Source organism: Hylobates moloch, unplaced genomic scaffold (genome assembly GCF_009828535.3).
Source record: "Hylobates moloch isolate HMO894 unplaced genomic scaffold, HMol_V3 SCAFFOLD_3, whole genome shotgun sequence".
Classification (NCBI taxonomy): Eukaryota; Metazoa; Chordata; class Mammalia; order Primates; family Hylobatidae; genus Hylobates; species Hylobates moloch.
This window is the reverse complement of record NW_026652278.1, coordinates 43852362-43869594: the sequence shown is the minus strand read 5'-3', so window position 1 is coordinate 43869594 and position 17233 is coordinate 43852362. Positions and strand designations below refer to the sequence as shown.

Below are 17233 nucleotides of genomic sequence, written 5' to 3'. Positions count from 1 at the left end.
ACACATAAGCCTATTATAAAATTTTTGAGCTGAATTTTTCCCACTTGAAACCAAAAAATCCTTGACTAATGGTGGGTTACTGAGAAGATAAAATGAGATTACACGTATAAAATGCTTAACACAGCACTTGGAGGAGAATAAGTGCCTGATAAATAATAATAGCCATTATTATTATTATCTGTGATTGCATCAAGGATACAGTCAAATGGTTTTGGATTTTCTAAGACATCTAATAGAAACACAGAACATCTTATCGTCTGAAAACCGTTGTGAGGATAATTTAAAGAACTTGGAGTTTGTGGAAATTAAGTTTTGAAGGGCACAGGGTTGTTAGATTACTCTCAGCAAAAAAGAAACAACCATGGCCACACATAATTCATAACTTTTAGATGATGTGATTCATCTTTCCAATGAGTTGAAAGAAAATCCACTGGAGATATTTTAAAGGAGAGAGCTGAAGTTACAGAAGTTGATTGCTTTCATTCTTCAAATCAATTCAACAAAGTATGATGAGTAGAAAAGAGAGGAAGAAAAATACATAATGTTGCACCAAGCCATTTGGTTATTTGAACAAACAGAAAAAAACTAGTGGTCTGACATTTTGGTTTTATACTTGGTAAATAGTATACTGGTAGAAAAACAACAACAACCCTGACATCATTTCTGTCAAATTTATGATTAACTTTAATCAACATTAGTAGGTTTACTGGTTTAATGTCAGTAAATGAAAATTCTTACTGTTTTGCTTAAGGAAACATTTTTCATCCAGGTGTTTTTAAAAAGAACCTATTTGTAGTCCATTCTAAATTTATACTGATCTCTCTCTCCCTCTCTCTCTCTCTCATTACAGGTGAGGTGAAACTTTCAGAAAAGATTATAGAATTTTCATTTAGAGTTTGGGTAACTCTAAAATGCTTCAGAGGTATTAACAATATTGCAGTCTTCACCAAGTGAGGAAAACCTACAAAAAAATGTGTGTGTAGGTGCAATGAAAAATTTTCAAGTCAATGTGAATGTGTTATAAGAGTGGAGAACCTGGAATTTTTAGAAGTGACTCAGCCCTAATACTTTCTGTCAAAATATAGAAGGCCAACAGCTTTAGAAAATAAATACAAAACCTCAAACTTCTGTCACTTTGAAGAATAAGAAAATATGAAACATAAAAATAAAATATCTGGAAAATACAGAGACATTTTGTTTTGCATCTTCATTTTTTGCATCTTCATTATTATTGACAAATTAAAAATTCCTGTTTTGTATTAAGCACAATGTTTGCTGTCATAAAACGTTTAAGCAGTGTGATCTCAGTTTATTTTTTGGAGTTGCCATCAGGGAGGACAGATTCCTTTTTTAAAAGTTACATTTCATTTTTTAAACCTTGAGCTAAAAAGCCTTTGGAGAATTGGGGGCACTGTCAGTGAGGTGCCTAACTCCTAGGGAATAGAAATAGAATGGCCCGGATGAAATATTTTTGTAACCTTCTCAAAATTCAAAGTGTAACTATATGAATTTACTTTCTATTTAGTCCGGTAGAAAAAAAGTGAAAGTTTGCCTTAAGGTTCAGAGTCTTGTGCTAAATTTGTTCAAAATTTGATGTGAAATAGTTACCAAATGGATACTTCCCCCACACTTATCTACTTATAGTATCTGGTATTAAAAATAAAACCAAAGGAAGAAAAAGGCTGCTAATAATGGCAATGAAAGCAGCTCATTCATTGGCTTTATTCCTTAGGCAAGGATTTCCTGAGCACCTTGATAGGTCTTCAGGATGTTAGATAGTGGGCATAGAGTGATGAAGAAGACAGGCACCATCCTTACCCTCATGGAGCCTCTAGTTTAGTAGAGGAGGCAGGCCAAAAGTGCAAAGGCCTGCAGGAGGCAGGAAAGGGAACTAAATTTGTGAAATGGTGTGAATTGATGGGAAGTGTGACAAACCAAAAAGAGAATGCACTGATTAAAGTTTTTCAAAAGAAATACTGTGTGTACCATGGAATGCATCTGTAAGCAGATTAGTCCTACATACCACTTGAAACCTCTACATTAAAGGAACAATTGCACAAATAACCATGATAACCATGCAGGAAATAAAGACTATAAGGCATGATCCAAGATGTCATGAGAAAGTGTAGTCATGATTCCTGACTATAATTCCTGAGGAAGTTGCATTTCCCCAGAGACCTGAAAGATTTGATTAGTAGACTTAGGCAGTAGGGACTGGGGACAGAAGATTTAAGGTGAATCTAACAGTAGAGGGCACAGGATATCTGAAACTTCCATGTGATTGGAGCCCAGTGAGTGAGGGGGGAAAGGGAAAGTAGCAAGGGATGAGCTGAAGTTTTAGGAGCCAGACAATGTAAGATTGAATAGGCTATGTTGAGAATTTAAACTTACTCTAAAACAAATGGGAATTTCTTAAAGGATTTTAAAAAAGGGAGGATTCGATCATCTATATATATGATCCTTGTATATATATATATATATATTACAAGCATGTTCTTATTGAGGTGTGGAGAATTCAATAGAGGAAGAGGTCAAGGTGGGATGTGGATAGAACAGTTATGAAGCTGTTGCAGCAGTTCAGGTGAAAGGGACTGGGCTTGGGTCAGGTGGTTGGCTGTTGAAATACAAAGACATTTTATCATTTGGGATTTTGAGTAGCTGTAACTGAAACTCCAAATTACAGTGGCTTGGACAGATATTTATTCCTCTCCCACATAATTGAAATCTGTACATAGCCTAGAATTCAATTGGTGGCTTCACCATTCTTAGGGACCAGATTCCTTCCATTTTGTCAATATGTGACTTCCACCTCCTCATTGAAGGTGGCTGCTTTAATTCCAGTCATGTTGTTTTAATCCCAGACAATGTGAATGAGGAAGGGAGGAAAAAAGATACATCCCTTTCCTGTAAGAGAACTTCTAGAAATTATACGTGATGCTTGCAGTTACAGCTCACTGGAGAGCACTCAGTAGCATGGCCCCATGTGATTGCAATGGAAGATAGACAATAAAATGGTTACTCTAGGTTACTACAGGTCTAGCTGAAAATCAGGACTTCTATGACTAAGGTTGAAAGGAACAAAAAACGTTGATAAATAGCCAACATCTGTAATACAAGTAGATAAATTTGAGACATGTTTTGGAAATAAAGTTAGCAGGATTTGATAACTGATTTAATGGGGGTTGGGTGAGGACAAGAGAAGGAACAAATCTCATTTCCACTTTTCTGAGACAATCAATGGTAGTACTTTTTTGGAAATGAAAAAAATGAAAAAAGGGGTAGGTTTAGGCCAAAGAACAAAAATTAATTAGCTGTTGGGAGCTTCCTCAAAATTATAGAGGGAGAAGTTTATCATTTTTTTGTTGTTGTTCCATTCTAGAGATGTTCTATGCCCATATAGGAATGTGGGTGTGCATACCTGATATGTGTGTATACACACATATTTTATTTTTACAAAAATGGTAGGGTTTAATTATACCATTATATACCTAAAATCCTTCACTTGATATATATTGGGGATCTTTCCATATAATTGCACGAAGAAGTGCCTTACTATTTTTAATCATCACAGAGTGTTTCATTGTATGGCTTTGCCATAATTTATTTAACCAGTTCTTATCTGTACATTTGTTTCTGTTTTTTTTCAGATTATAAAAAATGCTGCAATGAATGTCTACACTTTAAAGTAAAATTGTTGGGTTTAGGGGCACATTGAAAATTTTGGTTTGCGTATTTTTTTCATAGAGGTGTCAGCAATTTATACTCCCACTGGCAATATATCGGGATGCCTGTTTTCCTTCACTCTTGTCAACTCAATGTGTCAAGCCTTCTGATGGTTAAAATAATATTAGATTTTTGTTTTAATTTGCTGTTTCTTAGCATAAATGAAATAAAACACTTCACATGTTTAAAATGTTTTATTTCTTTTTCTAAACATGTCCTCATTTTTGCTATTGGATTCTTATTTTCTTATTTATTTGAAGGAACTGGTTATACATTAGATTATCTGTTTTGCAAATATTTTCCTGTTTATCCTTTTGTTTTTACTCACAGTAAATTTCTTTCTATAAATTCAACTTATTTATTATTAATAGCTTCTTGTTATTAAGTAGGTTTAATACAGTTACCATGTTGGTGTACATACTTTAAACTTTATTCTCCTCTGTAAAATACATCATTTTACAGAAATGAGCTCATACTGAATATATCTTTTAGGTTTCTGCTTTTATTCCCACTTAATAATAAAAATCTTTCTAAGTCATTCATTGTTTTAACAAATTATTTTCAGTGGTTTCATACATTATTCTGTCATTTGGAGTTAAAAATAATTTACTCAACCAACCCTCCCGCTGTTGCATAATTGGGTTATTTTTATTAATAAAACCGATATAAGCTACAGCTATGGTAGTTTCACTATGATAAAGTCCTCAAAGTAAAATTTGGAGGTCATTGTGCAAAAGTGCTCTCCTTGTGCTTCAATGCTTCCCGCAGCTAGACCAAGCTCCGCGGCCCAGGAGCTGGAGTCGAAGCTAGGGGGCACAAGGACCTTCCAGGCCCATAAGGCGGGAGGCAAGGAGGGCCCCTCCGCAGCCCCGCGCTTGCGCGCCAATCACGACCGTTATGGATTTCGATACGTTACCAAACGGTCGCCTACAAAGGCAGAAACCGTTTAAATATTTCAGAAGGATTGATTTTCCTTTTGGGTACCCACCTTGCAAATATAATACTGATTCATTTTCTTTCTCTTCCTCCATGCATTCTACTATTGAACATAAAACGTGTCAATAGTATTGTAGTTCAGCATGTATGTCAGGATATTAAAAGGGCAGTGTGACTCAGCTAGCCCTTATTATTTATCCAGTACTTAGATTCTCAAATATGAGGGTGTGGCTTGAGAAAGAGGGCGCACGAACAACTTGGTTTCATTATCTGGCTTAAAAAGCTTATCAGGGAAAAAGTTTTTAAAAATATATTTTGGGCAGCATTTGAGTCATTTCCCGCACCCCCAAACCTATGCCAGTTGATAGGAAGTCTGAAATTGCCTTGAGTCCTGTAGGCAGGATACTTCAGTGGGCTGAAAAGTGTTGGGCTTATGCTTCACTGCTCACTGCTCATCATAACTCTTTCCCTCTTTGCTTGGATTTTTTTTCTTAAATATGCCATGGTCAGCAAAATTGTTATTTCCTTTCTTCTGTAAAGTGACTTCTTTAAAAACCCTAATTCTCTTATACTACTTAAGTTTTAAATTGTCTGAAGAAATGTTTTCTTTTTGTTTTACCTAAGAGTATCTTTTCCATTTTCTTTTATTCTCTTTTCAAAACCATATCGCTCAACCATCTACAGCTTAGTGTACAGAATTGTGGTATGAATATGTGGCTGGAAAGTCATTAGGGATTTAAAAGAACTATGAAATATATATTTTGACTTTTGGGGAAAATTTTCTGGGAACAGATTTTAAATACCTCAAGGCTTTTTTATATACTAATATCCTACCAAATATATGCCATTTTAGCAGCTCATAATAGTTATTAATAAAATATTATGGTTGTTATTCTATTGTTTAACTCTTCCCTCATGTCTTCTCATGAAGAGCTCATATACATAACGTATATTATATTCTTTCATACTGACTATAACATATTGACTGTTCCTGACCCTTCTGTTTAACCAGTTTTAGCATTTTTCACTTTCCTCATTTTCAGTCATTCTTCTCTTTTTGAAGTATTCCCTGTTCACTTCCATCAGGTTGGAATTTCACTTTGGCCTCACAGTCTACTCAATCTCTTTAATGTCCCACGAGCACATCTTTCATGGTATCTAAGTAGGCTACCATGCAATTCAATCATTTTTCACACTTCTTAAATGTTAAAAAATTTAATACATAAACACTTAGACAAGTAGAAAATTCTTCATGTAATTATATTAACTCTCAACAATCCTTAAAATTCTTTAATTGTAAATTTCATTAAGGTAACTTAGGTTCTTGTTCATAAAGTCAAAAAGTTGTAGGTCATATAATGCAAATTACACCATTATCCACTCTTCTCCATCTCTGATTCTCACTCTCCAAAGGCAACAACTTTCATCTCTTTTAACTGTTTTTTTTTCTATTATTTACCGTCACAACCCTATAATATACCACTCATACTATTTCTTTATTTTTCAGTTTGGTTCTTATCTATTGCCTTTCTTCTACAAAAGATGAGGAGTTGGCTGTCTTACAACTGGGCATGTAGTTTCTTCTTTCATTTCTTAATCTTGCAATATCATATTTTTAAAAATCTTATCAGTGTTTAGTGTTTATTTTGACAATGTAAATATTATTCACAGATGAACTAATAGTGTATTAGGTTTACTTCTTTTTTGTAGACCTTTGCTTTTGTTTTTCCTTGACTATGCATTGCCTTGAGTTTTCTTTAGTTAGTTTTCTAAGTAGTTATTATCAATTCATTCTGCCAAATTCTGACAAGTCTTAAGTACCTTTTGATACATTCAAATGAAACTATCCAGTTTCTTTTTTTTTTTTTTTTGAGACAGAGTCTCGCTCTGTCGCCCAGGCTGGAGTGCAGTGGCGCAATCTCGGCTCACTGCAAGCTCCGCCTCCCGGGTTCGCGCCATTCTCCTGTCTCAGCCTCACCAAGTAGCTGGGACTACAGGCGCGTGCCACCACGCCCGGCTAATTTTTTGTATTTTTAGTAGAGACAGGGTTTCACCGTGGTCTCTTTTATTTTCTTTTTTCTTCTGAATGCCACGGTCCTAGGTACATTGCCTTCATGAGCTCCTTCCTCCATAAAAAGTAAAAATTATTTTACAGCCATGTTGGTATAAAGGTAAATATAATCAGGGTGGATTTATTATCATATAGTCACTGTTATTATATTAATTTTATCTCCTAATTTTAAAAGAAATTAAAATGACGACATTTTTGTAAATTCCTAAGAGCGTCATGGGCCCTCCAGCACTATGCCTGCTCAGCCTAATGGATGAGTCAGCCCTGCGGAAGGCATTCTTTGCTTCTGAACCTCTCTTTTCTCTTGTTCCAATCTGGACTACTTATTCTGTAGGCCCTGAGATGTTTTCTTACTGTTATCCTGACAATTCAATTTTTTTCTCTCATATATTGGATCCCCCATTTCTGTGAATATGTGGCTGGTTTTCTTTCTGGTAGTATGCCTTCGTTTTGATAGAGTGCATCTTTCAGAAGGCTCTGATATAGCATGTCTGGAGGTAAATATGAGGCCTTGCATGTGAGATAAATGTTTCAATCTACTCTCATAATTGGTTGTATAGAGGAAGAGTAATCATTATTTTCTTCAACAGCAAGTTCTTAGTTGAGATGAACTTCTGTAATACAAGACAGATCAACAAGAGAAAAACAGAAGTTTATCAACATGTGTATTTCATACATACACGGGAGACATTGAAGGAATGAGTAGTTCTCAGAATTGGCTTTGAATTCTGGCTGATATAGCATCTTCAATAATGAACAGCAAATTTCTGTAGAGGTAAAGGAAAAGAACTTTAGGAGTGGCAACTTGTGGGAAGGCAAATGCATAGCAAATAAAGGCTAGCTAGTAATGTTTGTTAATGGAGATTTCCCTATATCCCTCCAGGTGATAAAAGTTTAAAGTTGTCTTCTGTGGTTATCTTTTTGTCTCCCTGGTAGAAGGGAGGCAGAATACTTTTAGTTTTTGTATGTCCTGCTTTTAGGCAAATAGAGGGATGGCAGAGAGCTTCTCTGCATCCGCTTCTTCTTAATTACTTGCAGCTCAATAATCCTTTATATTTTGGAGTAGCACAACAGATAGTTTGGCTGGATATAGAATTATGGGTTGAAACTTATTCACCTCCTGGATTTTTTAAAACTGTGTACATCATATATGTTCATTGTAAAGAATGAAAAACATATAGAAAGAAGAAAGTAAACTAAGCCTGAATGCTGCACCCTAAATTAACCATCAATATTCTGGGATCCTTGTCGATAAGGGTGCCAAATAGTCTCACTGTTTGGAATGTACCCTGTCACTTGCTCCCTGGTTTTCAGAACAGTCTTACTGCCTTTAGGGCGACTCTGGTCCTAAAGTCCAGAGCTTTGCTGAATTGACATCTCTGGAGAATAAACCAGTTTACTGCCAGTGGGGAGTGGATACGGACTGCTAAGTATTGAGACTTCCAGTTAGTTTCCCTATTTTTCATCTTACCTGTTCCACCATCAGGCACATGCCACCTCCAATTCAGGACTTTTGAGGGATTTGCAGCAGAAACTACTCTGTTTATACTTCTGCCACTGCTGGCTTAGGTTTTCACTTTCTCATGTTTGCTAAAAACTACTACTAAAACATCTGCATTGTTGCTTCCAAAATTGTATTGCTGTTGTCTCTTTGCCACTTCTATTCATTCTGTGATTTGACCTTTCAAATTAATATTTTTAGGATCCTTATAGTGAGCTATAGGAGGGAGTAAAGGTATATGTCCATGTTCATTTTTCGATGATTAGTGGGAAGTGTCTCATAACATTCTTGTAGACATTTATTTTTTATTTTTTTGAGATGGAGTCTGACTGTCACCCAGGCTGGAGTGCAGTGGCCCAATCTCTGCTCACTGCAACCTCTGCCTCCCGGGTGCAGGCAATTCTCATCCCTCAGTCTCCTGAGTAGCTAGAATTACATGGACACCATCCTGCCCAGCTAATTTTTGTATCTTTAGTAGAGATGTGTTTCTCCATGTTGGCCAGGCTTGTCTCAAACTCCTGACCTCAAGTGATCCATATACCTTGACCTCCCAACATGCTGGGACTACAGGCTTGAGCCACCATGCCTGGCCTTATATACATTTTTATACACTATTTTAGTGCTCTAGAATCCTTAGGGCAAAGTAACTATGTGTGTGGTATGTCTGTGTTAAGGATAAGGTGGCATCAGCCCTAGAGTCTGATGCATAGTTGAGCCTTAATTTTATGCTATTACTTTATTTATTTAATCAAAAACTTATCTTCCTTACTCCTTTTCCTCACATAGAAGTAGCTTAAGTTTTAAAATATATTCTTTCTTCACACAATGACATTAAATCTATGTCAAAACAATTACCTTTCCAGGAACAAATAGAAACTGTCTTGCTTGGAACTTAAAAATAATTTTTCAAAATCCAGCAGAACATCTCTCCTTTTTGTAAAGCATGATTATGTCCTACCTACACATATTAGGAGAAACTATATCTTAAAAATATGGAAAATTTATGTTGGGGTGTGGCGATTCATGCCTGTAATCCCAGCACTTTGGGAGGCCTAGGCGGGCAGATCACTTGAGGCCAAGGGTTCAAGATCCACTGACTAACATGATGAAACCCCGTCTCTACCACAAATATAAAAATTAGCTGGGTGTGGTGGCACATGCCTGTTATCCTAGTCACTTAGGAGGCTGAGGCATGAGAATCACTTGATCTGGGAGGTGGAGGTTGCAGTGAGCCAAGAGCATGCCATTGTACTCCAGCCTGGGTGATAGAGCAAGACTGTGTCTCAAAAAAAACAAACAAACAGCAACAACAACAAAAAACTGTATATATATAGAAATTTAAAATATAAAAATTTATCATAGCTGTAGACATAAAAGTTATAAAAATAAATCTACAATCATTTCAGTTTTTATTAACTCATTTACTTCTGATACTAATTAAAAACTCTCATATAAGTCCATTTATAAGTCCAAATAGAATAAACAAATCTTAAGTATCAATAATATTTAAATTTTTTTTTTTTCCAGACTCTGTTGGGTACAAGTGACACAGGAAGTCATCTCAAACTAGCTGAAACACAAAAGGTAATTTATTTGTTTCAATACCTGGAAATTCCAAGAGTTTTTTTTAGCTCTAGTTATAGCTGGATCAAGATGAGTGTCAAATGATTAATATAATGATATTGTCAGTGTTTGAGTGTCTTATCTATCTATCATGTATCTATCCATACATATCTATACCTACATATATACATATATCATACACGTTTTATAAAAATTTTATCATGTCGACAATAATATTTAAACAAATACCCAAATAAATATTAATCATTGAGCTTTCTCAGAAGGCTAAATCACTCACAACCAAAATGGAACATTTTTATATTTTTACAATTTCCTTCTGGTACTGTGGATCACAGCCACAGAAGGAGATCAGTCTAGTAATGTTATAGATAGGACATTCACTGGTCCCAATCTGATTTACATTTTCTTATGGACATTTGTGAATTTTTAGGTCTGCTTAGCATCTGAAATCCAGTGTATGTTTGGAATCTTTTTCAACATTATTAGCCATAGTATGGAGGAGAGACTGCCTCACCCAATGGGAGATGAAAATGCCAAACTCTTGCTTGCCTAGACTCCCTTGGAGCTAGGACATGACCAAGTGAGGTACATTCCACTAATCAGATTCAGCCATGGAAGCAGGAACCAGTGACTCAAAGAAGCAGGGACTGGGAGCCTCCATTCAGGCTGAATTCCTAGTGCAGCTGTGGCAGCACAGCTAGAGGCAGTGTCACAGTGCAGTAGTGTAGGGGTTGGTGGTGCAGGCTGCAGAGTCTTTTGCTTGTTAGTGTTGGTAGGGATGTCCACATTAGGTGAGTTGTGTCATGTCTTGGTGAGCCTGTGTTTCATAGAACCTGGCTCTTCATACATGCTGGCAATGTAATCCACCCAATATCATTATCACAAACTCCTTTCCCATTGAAATTAACCTGAGTTGGTTTCTGTTGCTTGCAGCTGATGGATGACCTTCTCTTCCACTGTGTCATCTCTCCTTTAGTTATGTATTTATTAACTTAAATCTCGTATTACTCTTTTTGGCCTCTGCTACATGAATCTTCTGGTATCAGCTGAAGAGGGAGTCTGGGAGGCAGAGAACAGGAAGTAAGGCCATACTGGGCCTGGGAGGCAGAGAGAGTCCTACTGGAGGGCCCTCAGAAAGTGAATTCAGCAGGCACCAGCCTCCAGCCACAGGGTCCTATGCCCACACTTGCTTCCACAAGCCTGGTCCAGGCCACCATCACGTCGCCTGGACCATGGCCGTATTTCCTAGGGTCTGCCTACTCCTGTCCTTGTCCCAGTAAACACTTAATCAAACACAGGGATATTGTTAAAACATAATCAGATCATGTCAATTCTCTGTGAAAACCTCATTCTCTCAGAGTAAAAGTCCTTATAGAAGCCTAAAGGCCATACATGGTACCCGCTTCCTCCAAAAAATCCCATTCTCTTTATTACGCCTTTGATCCCTAGGAGAACCTAAGTTCAAGAAGGGATGCTGGGCAGTGAGGGGCCACTTGCTAGGATGCCCCAGCCCCTGTCTGCTTCAAGAGCCAAGTCATTTTCTCCTGGACCCCTCCCAGCTGAAGACAGGAAGAGCCGGGGGAGGGGGATCTCTTGGTCTGCACCTCAGTTTCTCAAGAACAGCAACAGCAGAAAAATAAGTTGAGAGATGAAGGGGCTACCACCATCCAAGTGGCCACAACCATCCACTCCCATGCTGGCCTGGAGTTAGCAGACGGGCGCCACTTTGCCCTGCTTGTCCCCCGCCCATGGAGGGGGACACTGTCAGGAAGTGAAGGCCAGGAAGACAGAGGGGAGAGACAGCGGGGTGGGGTGGGAGCAGTCGCTGCTGTGAACTCGCTGGAGCCCAGACGCATGCAACTAAGGGGCAGCAGTGGGAAGAGAAACGGAGGGGTGGTGGGGGAGCGGGCGCTCTGAACGCCTGTTCCTTCTCTTCGGACTAGTCTTTGTTTATTTTGCAGTGCAGGAAGGCGGAAGGGAAGACGGAGACCGGCAAGCGAGGGGAGAAGGCCCGGGGAAGACGCTCGGGACCAAGATGCGGGACCCGGGTGCGAGCGGCTGACCCTCTCGGCCCCCAGGCGTGGCGAGCTGGGTGGCGACGCTCGTGGAGGCCAAGGAGCTTCTGGACCTGCGCTTCGGGGGACCAAGTGGAGAGGCTGCTAGAGTTGTCGCCTGAGTCCTCCCCTAGTTCTTCGCGCCGGCCTCGCCCGCGACTCCGGGTCCCAGCCGCCACTGCAGTCCCCGCAGCACCGAGCGGGGCTCCACGGACTCGCGACTTCCAGCTTCCGCCTCAAGGGCAGGGAGCGCGGCTGGGTCTCTGGAAAGTCATTTTTAAATCACTGCCTCTGCTGCCCCCATGTGAGGTCGGAGTGTCCTTCCCCGTCTTTGCTTTCAGGTTCTTTCAGGTTCCTTCGGGCAAACCGGCAGCTAAGAGTCCAGCCTGTGAACTTGAACCTGAACTTGCTGAAGAAGCTCCCGGCGGCCCCCTGCTGTCTGGGGCCTTTGTTTGAGGGAGAGGCTGGGGTCACCCGGTTGGGCCGCATTTCCGGGGCCGGCAGCTGTCGGGCTGCCAGGCCGCGCGTACCTGGTCCCATCGGGGGCTCTGCTCTGTCCCCTGCACTGATGACGCGGGTGGAAGGGAGGTAGCAGGGACACTCTGGGGAGCTGTACCCGGCGGGCACCCCCCAGCTGCTCTCCGTGGGGTACGACACCGAGACCTGGTTGGGCTGCAAGGAGGCCGACTGGGATTCCCGGGCTGGTGGCCGAGGAGACGAAGGCGGGGGGTGAGAAGCAGGAACCCAGGAGGCCTCAGGCCCAGCGCTGTGGGGCTGCTGTTGTCGTTCTGGGTGGAGGCCTGGCCAAACTGGCTTTTGCCCCGAGTGAGGAATTCCTGCTCTTTTTTGGTGTTGGTAAGAGGTCGCTATTCACAGAGGGGGCGGGGTTCGTCCCCTCCAGGCGAGTACGGGGCTGGCGGGCGCAGTGCTGCCTTTCTGCTCTGTCTGTTGATCCTGCTCGGGATCTTTGTGGCTCCTCTGATCCTTCTTAGAGAGGCCGTGAAAGATGGGACAGGCAGGTTGCTGAAACGCTGTTGCTTGGGGCCGGCAGAGACCCTGAGCTGTACCTCCTGGTATGGGGAAGGTGCACCACTGTGGGTCAGATCATCTGACAGTGGGGGTTTTAGGTGATGGGGTAACCTTGCAGTTCGGATCTCTTAGAACTCAGGAGCAGGTAGGCGATCGCTGCTTCATCACACTTCACAGGGACTCCTGGATCTTTCTGTCCGTAACCCATGGACACCATGATTCAGTATGGCGGAGGTCTGGGGCTTAAGTTCCTGGTGTTCATGCTTCCTAATCATTCATGGATCCATCACAATTTGCTCTGAAGGGCCTCTCTTGCTGGGATTGAGAAGGACACATTTTTTGAGCAGGTTTTATACTCAATGGACATGTAGAAGGGAATATATTCTACTCAGTACCCCTCCTGCAGCTCCTTGAAATTCTGTCCATCAAAGGCAGGGATCTGCTGACCAGAGGTGACTGCCACAGAAGGTATCCAGTTTGTAAAAGCTGAATTTGTTGCTGAAGCCAGAATTTGCAATCTTGATGTTTGTGTTAACATCCAAGAGCGTGTTTTCTGCCTTTAAATCTCTGTGGACAATACGTTTCTGGTGACAGCTTGCACAGCAGACACTTTTGGTAGAATTTGCTTCAGTCCTTTTTTCTTTCCTGCTGCCACGAGCATGTATTCACAAACCTCTCCTCCTGGCTAGTGTGCTTGATGACAAAGCAGAGAGATTCCTCAATATCGATCACAGCTAACATTTCACTATGGTAGGGTGATCCGAGCCTTCATGGTTCCTACTTTGTGGATGGTGTCTGGAGGAGATCTGCTGAGTCTCATCAATGAATTTCACAGCTGCCGCTTTCCCAGTTAAGAGGTCCCAGGCCAACCTTACCTTAGCCAGGTTGTCCTTGACGGTGGTCTCAAGGATCCTAGCTGCCAGTAAGGGTCCCTTCTCAGCAGAGATGGCTGAGAGGCCCTGTGGCGTGTGGGACTTACCGCTGGGCTTGGAGTCAAGGTGTCCCAGGTCAGCTTAATTTTGGGAAAAGCTGGTGAGAAGCTTGGTTCAAATCACTTGAAAATCACTTGCATAGTTCACCCAAAGAATGGATCTCTGTAATGGAATTAAAGCACAATGCTGGACAAAAAGTAAGAAAAAGCAACAAACTGAAAAGGAAAAATTGAGTAAAAAGAATAAAGAACTAGAACCGGCAACCTCAGCCAAGCCAGGGAATTACATACATCTTGGAATTCCAAAGCAATGCTTCCTTATGAGGTCACAGGAAGAAATAAATCTAATAAGGCTGAGATTAATTCACGTGATTTTCTCACGTTTTGGTCTCAAGAACTTTTTACTCTAAAAAAATTAGAGGACCCCAAAGAGCTTTTTATGTAGGTTATAGTTATCAGTATTTACCTTATTAGAAATTAAAACCTGTAGGATGTTTCAGTGGTCTTTTCTAGTTTGAAGGGTTTAATAATTTTTGGCTTTTAAAGAGCCCATAATTAAAATATTTTATTTTCCTTTAAATTGTAAATGATTGGTCTCATAATGATGCTACAACTTAACTGGCATTACAATACTGTACAAATACGTTCTATTGTATAAGTCACAATAAGGTACATTATTAACTCTATAACATTGATGGGAAGATAGCTTTTATCATATTATTTAAGGTTTTGCCTAGTTTCTTTGTAGTAGACTTATCTTTTCTACCAGCCAGAGAACCCGCTATATCAGTTTCAGTATCTTTAAATGTAGAGATTGCAGCTGTGTGTTGAGAAAGCACATTTCACTTAGCATGGGATGGGGACTTCGAGGTACTGGATATGTCACTGGCACCTCAGGGGAGGAAACCAAGATGCCCCTATATGATTTTAAACACGCTTTATTGAAGCATGATACAGAAAAGTGCACAAATTGTCCACGTAGAGCTTGGTGACTGTTCACAAATTGAACTCATCTAACTAGCCTCCAGAATAAGAAAAAGGCCTTTACATACCCTCACCAGCCTCCCAATCCCCTTTTCAGTCACCTTCTCTGCAGTGATAACCACTATTCTATATTCTGACAGCCTAGTTTCACTTGTTTTTGAACTTCACATAAATGGAATCAGACAGTATTGAATCCTTTGTGTCTGCTTCCTTCACTCAATATTTTCCTGAGATTTTTCTATATTGTTTATTCTAAATGCCCATTGTATGACTGTAACACAATTTGTTTATCCATTTTACTGTTCTTGGGCATTTGGGTAGTTCTCACTGTGGATGCTAAGAAGAGTGTTGCTATAAACATTCCTATTCAGGTCTTTTGGTAAGCATATACATGGCTTTCTTTTGGCTATTTATACCTAGAAATAGATTTGCTGGCTTATAAGGTATGCATATTTTTAGTTTTAGTAGACATTGCAGTTTGTACCAATTTACCTACCCACCAATATGAATATCTAATATTGCCTACCTGTCTGTAGGTGTGTACTGGTACAGCATTGTGGTTTTAATTTGCATTTTCCAGTGCCTAATGAAATAAAGCGCCTTTTAATATGCTGATTGGACATATTTTTTTTCTGTGTCATGCCTGTTCAGTATTTTGCCCATTTTTCTGTTGGGTTGATGGTATTTTTCTTATTGGTTTATGGGTATTCTTTAAATATTTTAAGTATTCTTTATTTGATATGTCCCTGTATTTCCTCTCTCCTCACTCATCCCTGTTAACTCTCTGATGTCACTTCCTGCTATTTTACCCATGGATCATCCCTTTCTAGCTACTAGAGTTCTTATTCCTTGAACATGCCAGCCATATTCCTACTCCAGGGCTCTGCACTAGCTTCAACTTATGCCTGGGATGTTCTTTTCCAGCGGTCCACATACACAAAATTAGAAATATAAATACATAGGATATTAGTATAAAGGCCCTTCTTTGGGTATCTATCATCTGACACCAATAATTATCAACATTTTGCAATCTCATCCATAAATATTTCAGTATTCATCTTTAATAGATAAATATCTTTTTTTAAACACAGACACCATGCCATCATCATATCTAACAATAGTACTGTATAAGACCAGTCCATATTCAGATTTCCCAGTTATCTCAAAGACGTCTTGTTACAGTTAATATGTTTGAATAAAGGTGTAAACAAGTTGTACATGTTGCTCTTTTTTCTATAGCAATATCACCATTCAAAATACTGTATATTTTACTTATTAAGTTTGCCTTAAAATTTTTTTATATTATTTTTATTTTAGGTCCAAGGGGTACATGCACATGTTTATTACATGGATATGTTGTATAATGGTGGGATATGGACTTCTAATGGACCCACCACTCAAATAGAGAATTTTTCAACCTTCACCCCTCTCACTCTCCCTGCTTTTGTAGTCTCAGTGTCTATTATTTCCATCTTTTATGTCCATATGTGCCCATTGTTTAGCTCCAACTAATAAGTGAGAATAGGTGATATTTGGCTTTCTGTTTCTGAGTTACTTCTCTTAGGATAATGGCCTCCAGTTCCACCCATGTTGCTGCAAAAGGCATGACTTTATTCTTTTTTACAGCTGCGTTACATTCCATGGTGTATATGTACCACATTTTCTTCAATCTGTTGATGGACACTTAGGTTGATTCCATGACTTTTCTATTGTGAAAAATGCTGTGATAAACATATATTCGCAGTTATTTTCTTATATATATTTTTTGAGACAATGGCTCGATCTCAGCTCACTGCAACCTTCACCACCTAGGTTCAAGCAATTCTCCTGCCTTAGCCTCCCAAGTAGCTGGGATTACAGGCATGTGCCACCACACCAGCTAATTTTGTGTTTTATAGTAGAAATGGGGTTTCTCCATGTTGGTCAGACTGGTCTCAAACTCCCAACCTCAGGTGATCCACCCGCCTCAGCCTCCCAAAGTCCTGGGATTACAGGTGTGAGCCCCTGCACCTGGTGGCAGTTATCATTTTTATGTAATGATTTCTTTTGGGTGGATACTCAGTAGTGGAATTACTGGGTCAAATGGTAGTTATATGTTTAGTTCTTTGAGAAATCTTCATACTGTTTTCCATAGAGGTTATACTAATTTGCATTCTCAACCAGAGTGTATAAGTGTTCTCTTTTTTCTACATCCACACCAACATCCACTATTTTTTGACTTTTCAATAGCCATTTTGACTCGTGTAAGATGATGTCTCATTGTGGTTTTAATTTGCATTTCTGTGATGATTAGTGATGTTGAACATTTTTTCATATGTTTGTTGGTTGCTTGTATGTCTTCGAGAAATGTCTGTTCTTGTCCTTTGGCCACTTTTTAATAGGGTCATTTTTTTTTCTTGTAGAGGGGTCTGAGTTTCTTG

At 39.6% G+C, this 17233-nt stretch overlaps 1 protein-coding gene across 1 annotated transcript; it reads left to right on the top strand.

Moving 5' to 3' along the window:
* The first annotated feature begins 4478 nt into the window (after positions 1 to 4478).
* LOC116478743 (uncharacterized) lies at positions 4479 to 15428 on the top strand. Its single transcript, XM_058437012.1, has 5 exons — positions 4479 to 4667; positions 6815 to 6830; positions 7169 to 7227; positions 9759 to 9815; positions 11777 to 15428. Exons 1-5 carry the CDS (start codon positions 4479 to 4481, stop codon positions 12323 to 12325), a joined length of 870 nt encoding a protein of 289 aa, XP_058292995.1. The 3' UTR covers positions 12326 to 15428.
* Positions 15429 to 17233: the final 1805 nt, after the last annotated feature.

What these genes read in the sequence shown, in the direction of transcription:
- LOC116478743 (XM_058437012.1), top strand. Translation starts at nt 4,479, where the DNA reads ATGCTTCCCGCAGCTAGACCAAGCTCCGCGGCCCAGGAGCTGGAGTCG. An exon ending in CTGATATAGCATGTCTGGAG is followed by an intron (nt 7,228 to 9,758) that starts GTAAATATGAGG and finishes TTTTTTTTCCAG; the next exon opens with ACTCTGTTGGGTACAAGTGA. An exon ending in AACTAGCTGAAACACAAAAG is followed by an intron (nt 9,816 to 11,776) that starts GTAATTTATTTG and finishes TTTATTTTGCAG; the next exon opens with TGCAGGAAGGCGGAAGGGAA.